Source organism: Corvus kubaryi, unplaced genomic scaffold, assembly GCF_017639235.1.
Source record: "Corvus kubaryi isolate FWS band 111438036 unplaced genomic scaffold, C.kubaryi_AGA036_p1.0 split3-73, whole genome shotgun sequence".
NCBI lineage: Eukaryota > Metazoa > Chordata > Aves > Passeriformes > Corvidae > Corvus > Corvus kubaryi.
Window position 1 is genome coordinate 11738053 of NW_024582091.1, and position 19658 is coordinate 11757710.

Consider the following 19658-nt stretch of genomic DNA (forward strand, 5'->3'; position numbering starts at 1 on the left):
CCCCCCCCCCCCCCCCCCCCCCCCCCCCCCCCCCCCCCCCCCTCCTAGTTCAATATCCTGACCCCTCAACCACTCTCTTGTTTCTGCTCAGTGAATACTGAAGCATTCTGTGCAGAACAGCACAGCCTTTCCAGAAGGGAATGAGAATGCCCTTTTTCCCCCTCAGCTGTCAGTGCCACAAGTGAACCTGCCTGCAGCTGATGTGGGTTTGACTCTCCTCAGATACTGTTGAGAAGGGGGACCTGTCTCCTACCTTTGAAAAAAGGTTTCAATCAAAAGCTTTTGAAAATAAGCAGCACTACCCCTGCGTTTGTATGGTATTTGATCTACTAGGAGGCACTCATGATCCTACAGTCACTTTAAAACACCAGCTGGTTTCCTGCACCTTCCTTCTTTCTTTTTCTGGCCCATGAGCCTGGCACTAAGTTACCTTAAAGCCAGTCTTTATGCTTTTTGCCAGATTCCTTTTAATTCAGATCAGTTCCCCAGTTAAGTTCAAACACTAGTGGCAGCTCAAAGAACAACCACATAGTCAGTGAGTACTTTCTTGGCTGGAGGTGACAAAGACAGGACTACGGCTTTTCAGTCCAGTGTGGAGTTACATCCTGACTTTAAGTGACCAGGAACTTGTGGCTTGACTTAAAAGCCTCAGAGGAAATACAAGAATACCTGCATTATGGATCTCAGTGAGGTTCAGAGGCTGCAGTGCTAGAGTTGAGTCATAACAGAAACACTGACTAGAAAAGGGCTGTGGAAGAACATCAAGATCTTCAGGATGCCTCTTGGGCTTAGGCACTGTCTTTAGATTTGGTTTTTTACATTGCCTTCTGGAGCTGACCTACTGAATAGAGAATCTTACTGTAGTCACTAAACATAACTGTCTTCAGATTCAGAGAAAATTTCAATGTAATACAAATAGTTATGCTTGAACTTCTAAGACTTCTGGACTATACACTTTCTTTTTTCTTCATCTTATCCTTCTTCTACCTTTAGGAAACCAGAATATTAAGTCAATTAAAACAGATGTCAAAAGTCATAACTAAATACCTATTTTTAGCTAACAGTTTAACCAGCTGCCTGATTCCAACTCTTCAGACTTCTGCTGCAGAGCAAAAGTCCGTTTTTTTGTTGTACAGCCCCTGGGGAAAAATAACAGGATCCTAATTCTGACCTATCTGGAATTTCTAAAGTCTGTCTCATCAAATCCTACTGACTCTACAGTTGTGCCAATTTCTGTGCCCTAGATTTCAGGTAGTGGGAGGCTGACTTGTTTCTTCAGGTGAATTGGTTTCTTAGACCTCAAACAAAAACAAAAACAAAATTTTCAACCACAGACACACATAGAACATTGAGTATGGCAAGAGTTAACTAAGGAACTAAGTTTCTTTGACACAAGGAAGGCTTAAGGCAGCTGTACCAAGCCACATTAGCTTGGGGATCATGTTCGCAGTATTTTTAAAATTACTGTTTTGACCTTACAACTTCCTTCAGTAAGAGTATTTAGAGTGAATATCCAGAAAAAAACCCTTTTTTTCCCCTTTAAATATCTGTTATAGTCTGTGTTACAACAAGAACAATTTATTGACATACTGAGGCTTTTAAGTGATAAGAATTACTTGAGAGGATCTGGTGTATTTCTGACATAGTAACTCACATTGCTTGCTAATTTCAGTTTCCAAGTTTTATCTGAAGTACTGGGAATAGGAGTTAGGAAAAATGCTACTAATACTAATCTAATTTTTGGATGCCATAGGAACCAGAACCATAAACTTAACAGGCATTTTAGGCGCTACACTTGTAGAAAAACACAATGTACTTCTTTTTTGATGTGGCAAAGAAAAAATGCCCTTCATGTGAATAATAAAATCCCAGCTTTACAATGGGATAACTGTTGTATCTGGATCTGAAATTGAAGAGCAATGCAAAGCAGACTGAAAACTAAACATTGCTTGAATATAATTTTGTTGACCTTCTGTGACAGATTCTTCCATCAAATATCTTCTCCCAGGCCAAATTTCATATTTCAACCACTGGTGCATTTTCCTTTCTGTGAATTTTATTTATAATTTATTGGTGGTCTTCCCACCTTGCGCTCTGTTTTAACCACTGGGCCCTTCACAGCTTGCTGAGGTGATTGAAGCATTATACAGCTTTAAACCCATCATTTATTGGTCTGCTCGGCTTCATTCTTTTGGTTGGGATTTTCTTCTGTGAAAATTGATCGCTTAATGGAAATGTGCTTTAATAACTTTACTGTTATTAAATAAACAATCATAACAACCGTCAGCATCCACACTATGTCCATGCTGGAACAATTCCTTAAAACATGCTTAAAAAATGCAAACATACAAATGAGGAAATCACAAAGAGGGAAGGAAAAATGATAAATCACCATGGTATTGTAAGGCAGTCTGCATTTATGACAAAACATTTACACAACTGAAAACTGAGAGTAACTTCCTTACCAAACCCTCTCTCTACTGCCTGTACCTGAGCTGTGCCTTTAGATAGCAATTCCTGCTACCAGCAGTCTGTGCTGCCTTACCCTCTAAGACATAAGGATGCTTGGCAAGTAAGGTTTAAATGTAAGACCTGACCAGGAAAACTGCAAACCTAGTCAGGTCAATGGAATGAGTTGCTTCACAGCCTTAAGTGGTCTTTGGAGCAGGCACAAATGGATTGTATTGATTTTTGCCAGATAGTGTTTCTCAAGCTTTTGCTGAAGACTAAACACCTTCTGGCTCATGAGCCTTCATCTGAGCCCTGAGCTGGCAGTATCCCAGTGTGTGTAAGTCAGGGACCTGGTTCTAAGTGCTGTCTACAAGTGCTAACTCTCTCTGGAAGAATTAAGTTGCTGCTTAGCACTGCTGCTGCCAAACATTGTGCAACATCCCTATGCCCCTGAATTTACTAACTATCTTGAGAAAGCAGCTCACCACTGAGAAATGGTGGTTTTGATGGGAGGCTCCTGGAGAGAGAAGGCTGGTCACACGGTGCCCATCCTTCTTCTCTTCCCCTCCCACACCTGAGGTACGGGCTTTCATTAAAACAGGACCTCAAGCGTGCTGTCTTCTGGCATTGCTTCCCTAGGCCATGTGGCATTTCAATAATGTGATCAAGGCAGGAAGGAAAGTAAGCCCATGCAGCAGCAAATGTTGAAAGTGATCCATTAAGGTGGAAGACAATCTAGTAAAAGTGACCAAACTGCCTTTGATTTACTAAAAAAGTGACCAAGTCTATCATTAAGAATTCCTGAACTAGATTAATAACCTAGTGCAGTTACCCCCTTCTCACATCCTAGACTGCAAATCTTCCTGGCATAAAATTGCCTTTTTGACAGCTTTTTTTTTTTTTTTAAAGTTGAGTAAGAAAACAAAAGGATTTTGTTATTTAAGTAGTCAGTGCACATACTTATTAGTTTGTTGTTAAGTGACAGCTGCAGGACTTTGTTAGTACAGGCAAATGTGAACAACTACACAGACAGGGGAGCTGACTTCCATGGCAGCAGCAAAACCTGCAGAACGTACCCCCTGAGCCACTGCCATCAGCCCTGACCCCCGCCCAGGGAGGCAGAGCTGCTGGCTGAAGATTTCTTCAGTTCTATTTTCATAGACTGAGTCTCGGCACGAGGCTCGAATTTTGTCACATTTCCTGCTCCTGGGGCTGCCACTACTGGCTTTCCTGCTTTCATACCTTTTGACACAGGAATGCGGGTGGGTGTAGGTCGAGGGGATGACCCATCCTGTCCTGTCTGCAAAACAAAGAGACAGAGAAAAATGACATGAATTAAGGACTTCTTCTTCTCATACATGCTCATCTTATACTTTTCTTTGGTTCTTTACTTACCTCTCAAACAACACTGTCCCAAATCATACCTATTAGCAAAGTAATACATTTGGAATCTGGCCATGGGACATACTGCTAGAGTAGGACCAGAGGTAGAGCTGGGATCAAACGAGTTTCCCAGAGCTGAGGTCCAGTGTTTTGAATCAAGATGTCATAAGGATGAGAATTTGTGCAAATCTCCCATTCTACAGCACGACATAGTGCAGGATGGCCTTAGAGGCTACCACAACATTGGCTTGGCTGTCAAGACAGGTACATTATTAGCATCTTGTACAGACACTAGCATGGGCCCTCAGAACAGCATAGTCACATGAGGATAATGCTAAATCCAAGGTAACTGCCAAATTTTAGGAGCTGGGGCATGATCACTCAGCATTATAAATAAAATTGAATTTTACTTCTTGAAGTATGCTGAGGTCATGGCTGGGGCCACTTATTTCTGCACTGGGAAGAGCAGGGGGCTGGGAGAGAAAGAGACAGAGAAAAGATTTGGATTGCCTTTGTGGCTGTGGCAGGAGGGATGTGGGAAAGGGCTTTCCTCCTCCAAGCCCTAATCACAACTTGAGAAACTCTGGTGAGAGTGAAGTTGCTAACCCAGATTTCCAGGGATACCTCAAGGCAGTGTGGACATTTTCATTTTACTATCTCTGCCAGTCTTCTGCCCTGGACAACAGCCTAGCAAGCACCTTTATCCTCAAGCTGGAGGACTTCAGAATTAAGAAAAAAAACCAACAGCCTAAGTGGTTGGCTTGGGGCTGGCAGACCCAACACAGGTCCTGTGCCCTTCTGGAGCCAGCCCCAGCTGGAGGCCAGGCCAAAGCTATCCCATAGCTTTGAAACTGCAATCAGCACATGTGCTTAAGCAACTGAATCTCACCGTAAATGCATAAATGCACAAGGAATACTTGGATAGGATAAAAAGGGCCAACTGCTATTTTCTGTCTCTCTTGGCCAGATAATGATGTGTGTACTCTTCAAGGTCAAAATGGGAGCTACCCCATGTGAATTATGACTTAAAGAAAATACTTATAAACCTGACAATTCTGAAAGAAAAGTGGGCTTTATCTCCTGCGTGTGCAATACAGACACAAATTATAATGGTGACAACTTCAGTGTCTTGGCTGAATTTCATATGTGACTGACATTTCTGTTCAGGTTATGGATAAAGACTGTGATCTCACAAAAGAGGACAATTCTCCTAAGATCCTGCAATCCTAGCTAGACCCACCTGCTAAATGACTAAACTCTGCAACTTATGACATATAAGCAAAATAAAACTAAACTGCTGAAATAGACTGGATTGGGGGATCGTGTCAGCTGCAACATGCATTTGTACATTTACTTAAAAATGCTCTACAAAGGAGCATTTTTCTCTCTCAAATGTTTTTCAGCCAGTGGCATCAGAGCTTTCTGTCTGCATCCTGAGCATGCAAAGGAAAACCATTCCTTAATCTTCTAAGAACAGTTCAAAACCCCATGTGTACACTCAAAAAAAATCACAATTGGAAAACTTGAATGCTGTCTGCCTGACAGGAAGGAAGCCATTTTCAATAACTAAAAGCAACATTTACAATAGCAGTCTAAAGGCTAATATGGAACTCACAGGTAGATGTCAAAACAAGTTAGGCCCATACAATTCTGTAGGGCAAAACATGCAAATGCATTCCATCAGCCTTGGAAAATATGTCAACATCCCCGGGAACCCAAATGACAAACATCTTGTACTCCCTGAAAGAGTTCCACAGTGTGTAAACATGAGGCAATCAAATGGAGTAGCTGGAATCTCAGGCATTTCTTCAGCTTTATTCACATGTAAATTATTAACTAAGGATTTGGGTGCTTTCAAGTTACTCATTTCAAGCCGAAATCACTCAAAAGCACTTTGAAAAGAGCTCTAACTTGCTTTAAATGTCTTAGTTGCCTTCATTCCAGCACACTAACATGTTGATCGTATTGATCGCATGGAGCTAATGCCTGCTTCCCAGGCAGCTGCAAAAGCATTTTGTGTTTGCCAAGTGAGATGGCACAAAGGTGCCTCCCCAGCCAGCTGTCCCCTTGGGCGCGGGAAGGGGCAGCAAGCAGAGAACACATCCAGTCCTCGTCTGTAGCATCTGTGGCAGAGAACCCACATGACTGCCTGTCTCCCCGTCATTTCTTCCAAGAACTCAAAGCCATTCTCCTTCCAGCCCTGTTTGTCTGTAGGCTGCGGTCTTCTGGTTGATCCAGGAATGTGGCTCCAACCAGAAACCAACCCTTACGCAGCTGGCATGGAGTGCCCGAGATGCAGCCTCATGGGACACTGGGTGACACAAGCTGGATCTGAGCTGGCAGGGCAAGATGTGGTGCTCCAACAGCACAGGGACCCAAGTGAGGTTATGCAAGGCATTACTGAGAGTGAGATGAACACATGCAGCTGCTATGGTGCAGTCATAATCAGCTCTCACTGCAGACACAGGTGTATTAACCTGTGAAGCTGCAGTGAGGTTGGACAATCCCATTAAAGGAAAAAAAGCAAACTGAACATACAGAACGTGTAGCATGTTTGATAGTTTATAACAGATCCTGCGTGGTGCATTTTATTGACACACAAAGAGAATGCTTTAATGCACACACTGGCTTCTGGAATATTTTAATTACAAAGGTGCCTTTTCAGCATTTGTTCTCAATCAGATCAGGCCTCAGCTTGCCCTGGACAGAAATGGTCCAGTTCAGTGACCAACAGACACATTGTGCAATTTGAGACGCCCTGGGCTACTCAAGCAGTGTGCTCAGGGCTGGTAGACAAGACAGATGACCCAAGGAGACCTAAAACTTCTGGTAAAGCAGCTGGCAGGTAGGTAGAATACTTGACAGCACTGAAAATGACACTAAAATAAAGTATGTTTAGGTAACTGAATCCTGAAAGGGTGGGACTTGAGATCTAGTCAATATAGTCAGTGAGCCAGTGGGTAATTCAGCTCACACAAAAGCTAGCCATGTCTCAGCTGGATCACCCCGCCATCACCGCAGAGCCAGCACACAGGCCTCAGTGCTGACATGGGGACTGATGACTACACACTGACTCAGTTGCCCCACACTGAAGCATCTCGTGCCATCTGAGGTGTCCCATCTGCTGCCACAGCAGAAAGGTACAGGTCTGTGATCCCTCTCAGCCTCACACACGTCTCAGCTGCCACTGGCACACAACCAGCACCACACACCTCTGCACGGGCAAGTGAGCTGCCCCCTGCACCTCCAGGAGCTCTAGCTGCAGCTTAGAGCATACATGGGACACCTACAAAGAGCTACATTTAGATGCCGATCTCAAACTAAGTGCTGCCCACTTGCAAGTGGCCTTACAGCTGCACAAGCACTTGTCCCATTAGCTCTGGCACCCAACAGCTTCTCAGCCGGGCCCTCCTGCCTCGGTCACAGCACGCTCTGCATGGTTGGTGCTGTGCCACCGTGCTGGCTCTGCTGCAGCCGGGATTCCCTCTGCTCCCTGCAGATTTGCATGGCACTGGAGTCACTGTGTACTCTGGCAGCATAAGCAGTTGGCACTCAATGCCAGACTTGTAGGAGGTGGGGAGCACAGGGATTAAGTGAGTATAGGACTGACACCCAACCTGGTAGCCAAAGAAGATCCACATTCACCAGCAATCCTACAACCAAATGTAAGGCCTAAATCAAAAAACAGGATAGAGTCACCACTGGTTTGGGTTTTTTCACAAAGAATACTTGGGTTTATTCTGTGGGATTTTTTCTGCAAACTCTATGAACTGTCCTGGGAACAGAAATTTGGGCCAATGTGCTAAGGCAAGACTAATAACCAGGCTCATTTTGGTCTCCATATCCTCTGGTCTCTGTGGTCCATCTGTAATAAAAAAATCATATCCTAGGTCTGCTAGGATAGCCCAAGTATTTTCCTGGGAGTGAGTTTGACTGTAACCAAGCTAAGGAGCACTAAACACACTTTTTTTCTGTTTCTATGGGAACTATCTAAATCCATAGGCTGCCATGGAAAAGGCATTAATACATTGTACAAAGCATCTTGTGTGAGGAGAGTTAAGACAAAAATTAAAACCAGTGAGCTAAGAAAGCAGCTGTGTATCAGTTAGTCTTGTTAGATTTTATTAATTTAAACCCTCAAAACTGTATCTGTTGGTTTCATCTAGGGTTACTGAGTAAATGATCACAGATTGGTTTTTCTGACTAGAGGCAGTGAAGTGTGTTTGTAAAGTTGACTTTTGCAAAACAGATGGTGAATACACTTTTTTTTTTTTTCCAAGAGGCTGGGGAGGAAAAGGCACATTTGAGCTTGTTCGAAGTTGCCTGCTCAGCTGACTAGGGACATTAAAAAACAAAGGGAAGCATAAGATAAAGTAAATCTTACGGTTGAACTATTTTCCTTACATTCCAAATCAGGGAGAATAAAGTGAAGAAAGAAGCCAGTTTTTAGCCAGAAAAAAACAAACCAAAAAAGTTTTGTCTGCCACGGTTCAGTGCATCATCACAGTAGAGACAGACATGTAGTTAAAAAGAAAAGTTAAAAAACCCCAGTTTTCCAAGCTTCTGAGAGACAAAGCAGTTTGTAAATTAATTAATTAATTCAAGACTTAAAAAAATGAACAGTTGCCTCTAATATGTAAGGAAACACTGTATAATAAAGTGTCTACAGTACATTATATAGGTGGAGAGAGAGCGAGCGCATGTGCAATCCCGAACAGATCTGTGTGATGAATGCAGGTTTTCTTAATTCCGAAGCCTTAAATGGGAATGGCAGCTTCTCTCCAAAAGTGTGAAAGTGTATCTTAAATACACTTCGACATTTCAGCTTGGAAAGAGACGGCTGACGAGGCGTGTTGTACGGGTCTGCTGACTCTGGAGCAGCATGGACAAATGAGCAGGGGATGACTATTCAGTATTTGTCAAGATACAAGAAAAAGGCTGTAACCAATGAAGGTATTGCATAAAAGGTATCAAACAAAAGAGCTTTTCCCAAAGCCCACAGCTGAATTCACTGCCCCCTGATGTTGTGGAAACAACAGTGCAAGTGAGTTCAAAAAGCAATTAAAAGAATAAATAGGAGAAAACTCTGCCATGGTCTATTAAAGACAAAAGATGTGGCTACAGGCTCTGGTTCACAGAGAAATACCCACCTATTGCCAGAAACTGGGAACAGACGCCGAGGGAAACATTACTGTGTGTTTACCCACTCAAAATAATCTTCCCCTGAGCATCTGTTGCAGACTCTGTCTAGCTAAGTAAGTTTTTGGACTAACACAGTACTGCTGGTTTTCTGTTTTGGTTAAATTCTTCTTTCCCAGGTTATTTCCAACTAAAGCAATAAAAATCTATGTCCAATAATAAACTAGGGGAGGACTATCAATAAATACTGGCCACTGTCGTTAAAGACAGAGTTGAAAAGTCTTTCAGTATGAAAAAGAAGCCGGGTTACCACTGTAGAAGCCCAAAGAGAAAGCAAAAAAAATATGCTACAGGAAGCACTATAGTAATACAGCACTTACAGAAGTTCAGAGGAACAGAAAGAGCTCTACTATTCACTGGCTAAAGAGGCTTGGAGCTGTAAGCAATGACAATGTCTGCTTATTTATTCCTTTGGAGTTCAGTCATATAGCAGATATTAACTGAATTATATGGGGATCACAGGATATCAAAGAAACACTAGCCTGCATAATTAGAGTCTAAAGACCCGGTAGCTGGGCCAAAAAACCATGAGAAGTATTTTCAAAAGTCAGAAATTGCACTCATCAAAAATAAAAATACTGTTTCCTGCTCTGTCGTCCCCATCATTCTTTGTCCCTCTGTCTCTCACTTGCAATTTTACTGGGTTGCCATTATGAAAATAAGTTTGAAGGGACTTCCTCTGGAAGTTAATTGCTTTGGGAGATAACACCAAAAGTATACCAGCATCTAACACTGGTACAAAAATACATGAATTGGGGAAATTCCAATTTTATAATTAAGCTTGAGGCCAGAAGAAATGTAGGGAAGACAAGAGTTTCTGCTCACTCCCTCCCCCCACCATTTTCCCTGCTGGTGTCTCAAACCCAAGCTACAGTTTGTCCTTCTCCTGGCCACGAAGGCCACACCATGAGACTACACTGCTTACCACTGATTGTGTTCCTCGTGTGGAAGATGTTGTAACAGGCGTGATGGTGATAGTACTCGTCACCTTGCTGGCTGCAGGTCGTGGGGACAGGTTGTTCCGAGGCGATCGAAGGACGGTACCAGTTACAACCTCCTTCTCTGCCGCGATGTTCACCGGTCGGACTGTTATCACAGGGCTCGCACCGTCGGGTGAGGCACTGGGAGAACGTTTAAACTGGGAACCCAAGTGGATGTGGATTTTGTTGTCTTCTGTTGTAATAATGTTGGCATTGGCATTGTACTTGCGGATTGGAGTCGGGACGGTTTGCTTTTCTGGTGTGACTTTGAAGACAGCCCTTCCCATGGTCATATCTTGTGACTGCGGAGAGACGGAGATTTCTGCCGGTGCTGCAGATGTCGATACTGTCATGATCTGAATTGGTGATGCAGGTCTGTCGGCGAAGGGTGCTCTCCCTCCCTCTGGGGACTTCTCCCTGGAGAATGTTGTTATAGTGACTGGAGACATGGAACGATCTGGGCCCATGGGACTGTCACTGCCTTTTCCTTTTTGTGGCATAACATTTGGAGAGGGAATGATGGTTATTCGTGGCTTCTGATTTCCCAAAGTAGGAATGACAGTGGTACTTGAAAAAAATTCCTCTGCAGACGGGCTGGTTATCTCCAAAGTTGCTGTACTGTTCTCATGGTCTGGTGTCACCCGAATATGAAGAGGTTGACCCTGCTTTGGTGAAAGGACAACCTCCCCAGGATGTGCTGGACTACTGTGGGTTCGGGCTCCTTTATCAGGAGTTGTCTGAGCCCCAGCTTCCCTCTTCTTCATCCATGGTATCCAAGATTTCCTCATAGCAAGCTCATTTGCTGCTGGAGGGTATCTCTCAAGCACTGAAGAACGCTCCATGGGTTTTTTCAGACCTACCTGTCGCAGATTGCTCATGATATGATTCTCCTCCTGGAAGGATTTCCTTATAAACACTGCTGGAGTTTCTTCTTCTGCTGCTTCATTGCTTAGAGCATCTGTCTGCACACCAGTGGACGTCACAGGAACATCAACCATTCTTCTCCCATTCATGCTGGGCCTCAGAGCACGGCTGTAACGCTTAGAAAGCTCCAGCTCTCTTGTCAGGTTCAAAACTTCCTGCCCCATGCTCTTGTTTTTGTCTTCCTCTTCCATAAACCTTTGCTGTAGAACTGAATAATCAACTTGGAGCTGAGAAAGCTGGTCTTCTTTGTTCATGAGCTCATGGATTTTTTCCTTAAGTGCTTGAACTTCCGCTTTCAAATCTCTGCTTTTGGCCTCTTCCAGACGAAACCTGTGCCTCAGCTCTGCCTCCTGGCTCACCACCTCACCTTTTTCTATTGCTTTGGTTTTGGCAATCTGGAGTTTCATCTCCTCCAACTGTTGAGAAAGAAAATTAGCTTTATCCTGCTCAGTCTTAAATTTCTGCTCTAGCTGATCATACTCATCTTCAGTCTTCATCAAATCTCCTTCAACCACTTCCAGTTGCTTGAGACGTTTTTTCAATCTTTCAATTTCAATGGTAAGTTCCTTAATCTTGTTGTCCTCATGAGAACCATGCTCTGCTCCTTTCCTGGTTCGACCTCTTGTAATTTCTCTTTCTACTTCCTCCATACCATCAATTCTTTTCTTTAACAGGTCAACTCTACACCTTAATTCAGAGGATTTTTCTTCTTCACTTCGCAGTTTGCCAATTAACTCATCCCTTTCCTTTGTCAAACTAGAGACTTTTTCCTCCATTTCAGATTTCAGTTTCAAAAATTTCTTACTTTCTTCTATCAACTTCTCTGTTACATCCATAACTTTCCCTTGTTCAACTTTAAAATTCTTGTTTAGGCCCTCAACCTTTTTTTCCTCCTGTTTTATTTTTTCCATCATATTTTTTCGCTCATCAACCAACATTACAGTAAACGACTTCAGCTTTGTAAGGTCATCTTTTAAGCTTATTTCAGCCTTTTCCAACTTGCTTTCTGATGTCTCAAGGTCCTTCACTCGAGTCTTTACCACTTCCAACTCATTTATCAAATCCTTAGTCAAATTTTTTTCTTTCTCCAAGTTTAAGTGTAGCTGAGTGCATTCTGACTTACTTTTACTGAAAGCCTCTTCCAGCTTCTCTAACTCTGACATTCTTTTCTGCAGTTTTTCCACTTCAAGTTTCAACTCTTTGCTATGGTGCTCTTCCTCTTGCAGTTTATTTTTCAGCTCTTTGCACTGGGATTCGGTTTTTGTGATCTCTTCATCTTTCCCCTCCATTTCAAGCACGCGCTTGCGGAGGTTTTCCACTTCTGCCATTAAGCTAGAGTTCCCACATTCCCCTTTTGCTATTTTATCTCTTAGTTCTTGAAGTTCCTCCTCAGCTTTTTGAAGATTTTTGTTAGTTTCTTCTAGCTCCTCTATTCTGCGAGTCAACCCCACTAGCTTGAGCCTCAGCTGTCTATTATGTGACTCTTGATTAGCCAGTTTAGCAGTCATCTCCTCATGTTCTTGACAAAATGATGCTGTTTTGTGTTCAAGTTCTGCCTCTAATTTCAACAGTTTTTGTCCATCTTCTTTTGTTTTTGCACTAATAATTTTAAGCTTTTCTTCTTCTTCCTTTAATTTTTGGGTTAAGTCCTGTATCTTCTGGCTTTGTTGACCAAGTTGTTCAATATGCATTTGTCTTTCATCCACCAGCATGAGTGCAAATGATTTGAGCTTGACTAGTTCTTCTCTTAGTTTATTGATTCTCTTTGTATGCTCCTTCTCCTTCCGGGCTTGATAGATCTTCTCCTGCTCAAGAAGCTTCTTCAATCTGAAACAAGTTAAAAGAGATGCATTAGACTAAAATAGAAATATATGCATATGTGTGTGTGTGCGCGCACGCATTTCTCTATTTTTAAAATCACCTTTGTTTTAGCTTCTTTTTTTTTATTAAAGGTAGTCTTCAAGAAATAACTACCTACTACAATTATATTCCCAAACCAAGTATTTTGAATTACAAAAGTTAAATGAAAAATACATAAAATCATCAAGAAATCTGAAACACAGTAACATTTTATACATGTATGAATAACAAATACATCAGGTTTTAATTTCTTTGCATTTATTTCTCTGTTAGGATGATAGTAAAAGTATGTAATATCCCAACAGGACAGGTATTATCTACTCACTAATCCACTTATACCAAATTTGTTTTACAAGGTGCATTCCTCTTTATGTCTTGCATACAGACAAACATGTAAAATAAGATAAAAGATTTAAATTAATTGCCATATGCAGCCACACATAAACAGACCAATCCTGGTTACAAATAAACCAGCAGGACACAAGATTACATTAGCACACAACTGATAACCATCTGGGCATCACAGGCATATGAAATTAGCAGGAAGATAAATTTTCCAGCACAGTGATTATTATGTAAAAAGGTTTCTTCTTCTACATTTCCATTCAGTAGATGTTGTGAACCGCAAGGATCAGACTAGTCAAACCTTTGGCTACAGCTAACCTCATGTGGAAAATGCTCTTCTCTGCATGGTCTCTAAAGCTGTATTTTTGGATAGTATAAAAGCTCGCCATCTACAAATTAGGTGTCTCCTCAGAGAGATAATGAAGACATACATTACCCAGCCTTACCCATGCAACATGGAGTAATATAACTATTTTATACCTGATGTCAGGATATGCTGACATCAACACAGGAAGTTCCTGCACATGTTCTAAGCACAGATTTGTGAGGATGGTGATCCTCAATTGACAAAGAGGTACAGATAACACAAGGATGTATCCCCAACCAATCTAAGAGCCTTATTGTAAAAGCATCAGTCTGACTTAGAAAGACACAGGTATGCATGCTGAATTTAGTGTGAAATAGTATTTTTTCCAAACCACTGTCACAGCACCTACAATTCCCATATCCTCTATCAAGACACAAGATATTTCAAATACCTTTGCTTTGCTTTCCCTAAGTCTGAAGCTTTTCAGCTTTCTTTTTATAAGTGAGATGCACATCCAGGTGGTAAAGCAGAGCAATTAATGCCTGGTAATTAACTTGCAAAAACTGGAACATCCATATCTTAGCAAAGATCAAATTTTATCAGTATTTTTATCTCAAATGCTGGACTGTAGATGATAACAGGTGGAGTACAGATATATATTCCTCTCTGCTACCCCAGCAATGAAGTGATGCTAAGGGCACCAGGGCACAATGTCATACACAGAGGATGTCTCTCAGCACCCTCACCTGAACCCTACACTCCTAACAAGAGCCGGATTAACTCAGTACTCAGCAACTGTTAATGTTTCACTCCTTGCTCCTGGGAGACCAGAACCAAAAGGAACTGGAAAGAAAAACTGTAAGAAAAGAGAAGGAAGTCAGAAAGCACAACACAAGATGCAGTAGGTAGGGAAGGAGAGGGCTGAAGAATGCATTTGAAAACAAGGCTCAGATAGGATGTGGGAGTAAGAGAATAGTAGGAACCAGCAGGAGAGAGAAAAACAAACAAACATTGCAGCCAACCTTGCTGGGTCACAGATTATTCTCAAAAAAAAATCTCCTTAGTTGTGGCAGCTCTTTGGAAAGGACTGAAAAGGCGTGCTGGTGGATGCCCCATGATGGGTCAAGTTAGAATGTCAAAAGGTAAAAAAAGACCCAGTGTCACTCACAAAGCATGCACTTTTCACACTGAAGAAGGAACTTTATTAGCATGCAATATATTCCCTGGCTGCTCTATCACACTGTTTCATGCAAATGTTTCAGCCGAGAACTCTTCCTCATCTCCTCCAGGCTACATTTTTAAAGGAATAGTATATACCCTTCCACAAAATATTGTTTGCCATGATGGAACACTGTAGCCTAACCTGGTGGTCCTCCAAATTACCCATCTTAAAAAGTCACAAACATAGGAGAATGTTTCCAGCCTCCCTTGTCCCACAGGAAAATTTTAAGGTGACCCCTATAAATTAAAAAACCCCAGAAGACAGCTTTTTTTTTTTAAAAACAAAGCTTGATACCCAAAAGCCTAGACATGCTTAGAAAACTGTCTATGATTTGTAATTCCTAGGCCTACACATGTGATTTTCACCCAGCAGTTGCTCCAGGCAGTACTTGCCAGCCAGGCTGCTAAACAGAGTGCAAAATAATGCATGGGCCACACATGGTTCCACGTGATTACCTGAGAGTCTACTGGGGAATACTGCTGAGAAAGACACTGAAAAAACGCAAATACCTGTCAAACTAAGACAAAAAAATGCCAGTGATGAGGCTGAGCAAGAGAAGAAAGCATGTTAGCCCTGTCACTGCCTTGCAAGAGTGCTAGCAGCGGGGAGTAACTGGCTTGGCCCCTCTGCGAAAATAAAGCAACATGCAGCATTTCATTCTGCCTCAGCTTTAACACAAGGAAACTACATGTCTTAGATATGACAAGGCAACTTTCAGAGAAGATACTTGACAATACTTCAGTTTTCCATGTCTACGGGAACTGCTTCTAAAATCTGGTTCTGTGGGGGAGGGATGGGAAGGCAGCACACAAATCTGTGTGTTAATTGCCAAAGCAATTAAAAAATCGACACTTTTTCAGTGTCACTTCTAGACACTAAAATTAAGCTGAGTTTAAGCTTGCTCCCGTTCTTCCATCTTTGTACAACTTTCATACCTCAGTGGTTAAACTGGAATTTCAGCAGGACTGCAAGGTGAGGTTGTCCCCTCTTGACCCTCGCAGCAGATTTGCTGCTATCAGGCTTCTCATCTTACTGCTGCTGCTAACATTTGCTAAGTAACACTGATCTACATGTGCTCCTATGCAACACTAAAAGCCCCTCAGACACCCAGCACCAATGTCTTCAACGTGTTAGCCAAAGCAACTGCACTCTGGATTGTCAAGAGGCTGAAAGCACCCACATTCAGCATCAAAATCAAAACAAAACAAAACAAAACCCTTAACAATGAAACATTAGATACAGCCAAAACACTGATAATCCAACAATCTGATACCCCTAGCCCAGTCCCTGAATGTGGTGTCTTGGTTTGTGTTTTTTCAGAGATGGGAAGAAATGTTTGGACACAATTGGATAACCCGCATTCATCAGTAAGAGTCTCAAGGGTTTGGCATCTAGATCCCAGCAGGGAAACATGCAGATGTGATCCATTTCCCTGCCAAGAGAGGGACCATACTGCCTGCTCCTCTGTGGACAGCACTGCTGCAGCCTGTGTTGGCACCTCTTTTCCCCACGGCTTACCACAAGTTCCATGTCAAGGCATGCAGCCCGAGCCAGTCCCTGAACACATGGTCTTCTGCTGCCATGGGGGTCCTGCTGGTCTCTCCCTCTCCTTGCTATCTGTCCTACCCACAGTATTTGAAGAACAGGTCCAGTACTCAAGACAGTCACATTATCCCTTGCAGTACTGTACAAATAAGCAGCAAACCCTTAGGCATGATGACTGTGTGCAAACTGTTAACTGTTTGTTGAAAACAAACACCCCAGGACGATGCTGTTCCGATTTGGTTCTATAAAGAAAGATGCCTGACCGACACGGTGCAGGATGCTGGAGTACAGAAGCCACTGATGCCACCTGACATGGTCACTGCTGCACAGGGAGCTGCCTCTCCTGGATCCCCATCAGCCTTAGCCGTTCACAGCCACACCAGGCAGCGCTAGGGCAGCAGAAGAGCTCTGTTGGCAGCCGTGCTGGGGAGGCAGGAGCCTGAAGACTTTCAACAACCAATCTCAGTTGCAGAGAAAGCAGACATCAGACTGGAGGAACAGCAACTATGGAATTAGTTTTAACAACTTTCATGAATGGTGTGCTGGAAACAGCCAGCAAGGAGGAATGCAGGAGTGGATGGGCAGTAACCAGGCTGTCACTCTCCTCCTTCCTTTAGGTTTGGTGCTGAAGTGTTTCAGTGCACAATCTTTCTGCTTCCCCTTCCCTCTTCCAAGCTATGAATTGATCAACAGAAGTGCAATGGGATGCTGATGGCTACAACTCTATCCCTCCAGAGATGTGGCTTCATTTCTTTTGTCATGGCTCCCCTCAAAAAAACATTCACTTCCAAGTGTTTAAAAAAGAGCATGCAAAAGTGAATAACCCCACAAACATTTATTGAAAATTATACCAGTGTGTGCATCTCCCTTTCTCTTTGTACTTCCATCAAGATGAGAAAACATCACAGGTACTCATACAGCCTTTTCCACCTCTAGCATAGAAATGGGCACTCATCTATGCAGGGAAACCCTGGGAAAGCAGGGCAAGCCAGAGGATGCCCTGAAAGGCCATAAACTGCTCCCATAGTTTGCAAACACGTCAACATTTCAGCACCTCATTTCAGCTGTGTTGGCCTGTTTTAGCCCCCTGCTCTGCAAACAAACAAAGCCAAGCTTCCCAAGGTGTCTCCCAGTGTTTAATGAAGCATTCAAAGGAAGGACTAATGTGGAGGGCAATCTGGAGAGGTGGAGAGCTATTTCTCCTGCTATCAAAACTGGCAGCAGGAGGAACAGCAGTTAGGAGAAAGAGGATGGGAAGGAGGCAAGCAGGTAAGGTCTCTAGAGGACCTTATAAATTGAGTTCATACACAGCCTGGAGATCCACAGAGTTCCTCATTGCTGCTCTAGCACAAAGCCATGTGACTTACCGTTCCTGTAGTACCTTATTTTGCCATTTACATTCCCAAAAGTCTCTTGCTACGAGGTGTGATGACTTCTATCCCATTTCGTGGATAGCCAGTAAGTGGGTGTTAAGGCAAGTAATGAGGACTTGGTCACTCATCAGCTGACTGACAGCTGATGAAGGCTGCTTCCTCCTGAGGGGCCAACAGCACTTCTGTGCCACTCAAACAGAAATCCCAAGGGAATTGCCACTGGGAAAGCAAATGCCTTCGCAAACTTATCTTTCCACTTCAAACCCAAAGTTTGCTACTGCATATGCAGAGTTAGAGAGACTGAACAACTTCCTCGTGGTAGCTAGAAAGCTGCTGCCCATTAAGTGATGTGAGAGTCTGGAATCCCAGGACAACAAAAACCAGCAAGAGGTGGTTTAACTCAATAAAGAAGTTCCCTTTTTTTTTCCTGTTTAATGTACAACAGCTGATTTTGAAGATTATTTCTACAGCCACTGGGAAATCCTCCACATGTCAGGACTACTTCCCAGTGCTTCCGTGTTTGGGGCCAGGCTGAGATACCCAAAGGTTGAATTTTGCTAGTTCTGAGTACTTAAAACTTCAGCTGAAGTCAAAGAGAGCCAAAAGATGGTCAGGCTCTCTAGGAAACAAAACAATCGGGCCTAAGACTTAAATTAGGCAATTAGGTCACACTTTCAAAACATCAGCTTCACTACTTCCCATATATCCATCTCATCTGGGAGAAGAAATATGTAAACGAGATCAGATCCCATTGCAAGAAAAGGAATAAAGCACATCTGTGTTGCTTTCCCCTTTCTATCCATTACATTTTAAAGGTAAGGAATGAGAAAAATGTTTGAATGACCTTACTACAGAACTTTCTAATTTCTTGTTCAGTTTATCTCAGGGTCAACTCTGAAAACAAATACAAGCTTGTTTATAAAAGTCATTGGTTCTAGTAAACCTAAAGACAATTTTTTGTGGCCACCTAATATACAAACTCAAAGTGTAAAAAGGTGCATGTTCTTCATTGCTGAATTAACTTTAGGAAAGTGATTGTATCAAACCATATAACAAGCAAATTAATATTCTTGCTACTTCTAAACTACATGATAGGTTCCAAAATATACTGGAAGTAAAGGAAATGTGTTCTTCCTTAGGAGGACACATTGCTTGTAATCTACAACAGTTTGTCTTCTAACACTGATTTTGTAAAAATTAAAATCCAGTTTACTGAAATAGTTCATTTGTGTTGAAAGTGTCTTACTCCAACTGAACAGTGACTAAACGTAGTACTTTGGAATAAGAACACTTATTAGATTCAGTGTCCCCCCCACCTTTCTAGCACACTGTTTACATAAGAAAAACACCAAAGATCTTTTAAGAACAAAACCCGACCGACATCCTTTCAGACTACAAAACAGTATCACAACCGGACAGGCATTTTTTCAGAGCCCCCCAGTTAAGGTACCCACATTAATTCCGGAGGTCAGAGGAAGGGAGGGGTGATGCACAGAAAGCAGGCACACAGTATCTGAGAGCGAAGGCGAAGCAGCGCTCAGCTGAGAGATGAGAATTACCAAACCTGTCTCCGGGCTGCGGTTATCCTTCCCTGACCCCTCGGTGCGCTGCCCGGGAGGGGAAGCCGCACAGCACAGCCCCACCAGGTGCACCTTCCAAGGCTCCAGCCCAACGCTACATCTGCCCGGGGGCCGGCCCGGCCCCTCAGCGCTGTCCTGCTCCGTCCAGCCCGCCTGGAGCCGGGGCCGCCGAGCATCCCGGCGCGTCCGCTCCCCGCACACTCCAGCCTCGCTCCCTCCCGCCCGCGCCTACGCCAATGCCCGGTGCGCTCACTGAACCAGCGAATTGCGCATGTACACAGCAATTAGCGGCGCTCAAATTAAAAATACAATATTAAAAAAAAAATTCTCTTACCTTGTACCTAGACGTATTTTTTTCTCTTTTTTTCAAGCAACCAGCAGCCAAGGAGGGAAATGCCGGGAGCCGGCTCCGCGCCGCCGCCGGGGAAGCGCCGTGCCGCTGCTGCCAGGTGAGGCTGCGCTCCGCGCTCCCCGGGCGGGCGGGGGTGG

General features: G+C 43.2%; 1 protein-coding gene across 6 annotated transcripts in view; it reads right to left on the reverse strand.

Annotated features, from left to right (window-relative positions):
* The window catches only part of FILIP1 (filamin A interacting protein 1), a 102764-nt gene that overhangs the window by 5098 nt on the left and 78008 nt on the right, over positions 1-19658 (reverse strand). For 2 of the 6 annotated variants that reach the window (XM_042016506.1, XM_042016505.1), the window contains 2 exons: positions 9959-12764; positions 3528-3751 (listed from right to left, as the gene is read on the reverse strand). In XM_042016506.1, the coding sequence (XP_041872440.1) occupies positions 3545-3751; positions 9959-12764 (3013 nt within the window). In that variant the 3' untranslated portion in view covers positions 3528-3544. Of the gene's footprint in view, positions 1-2072; positions 3752-9958; positions 12765-19153; positions 19366-19503; positions 19633-19658 lie in introns of those variants that run through there. The other 4 variants (XM_042016509.1, XM_042016510.1, XM_042016508.1 and 1 more) reach the window with 4 other exon arrangements.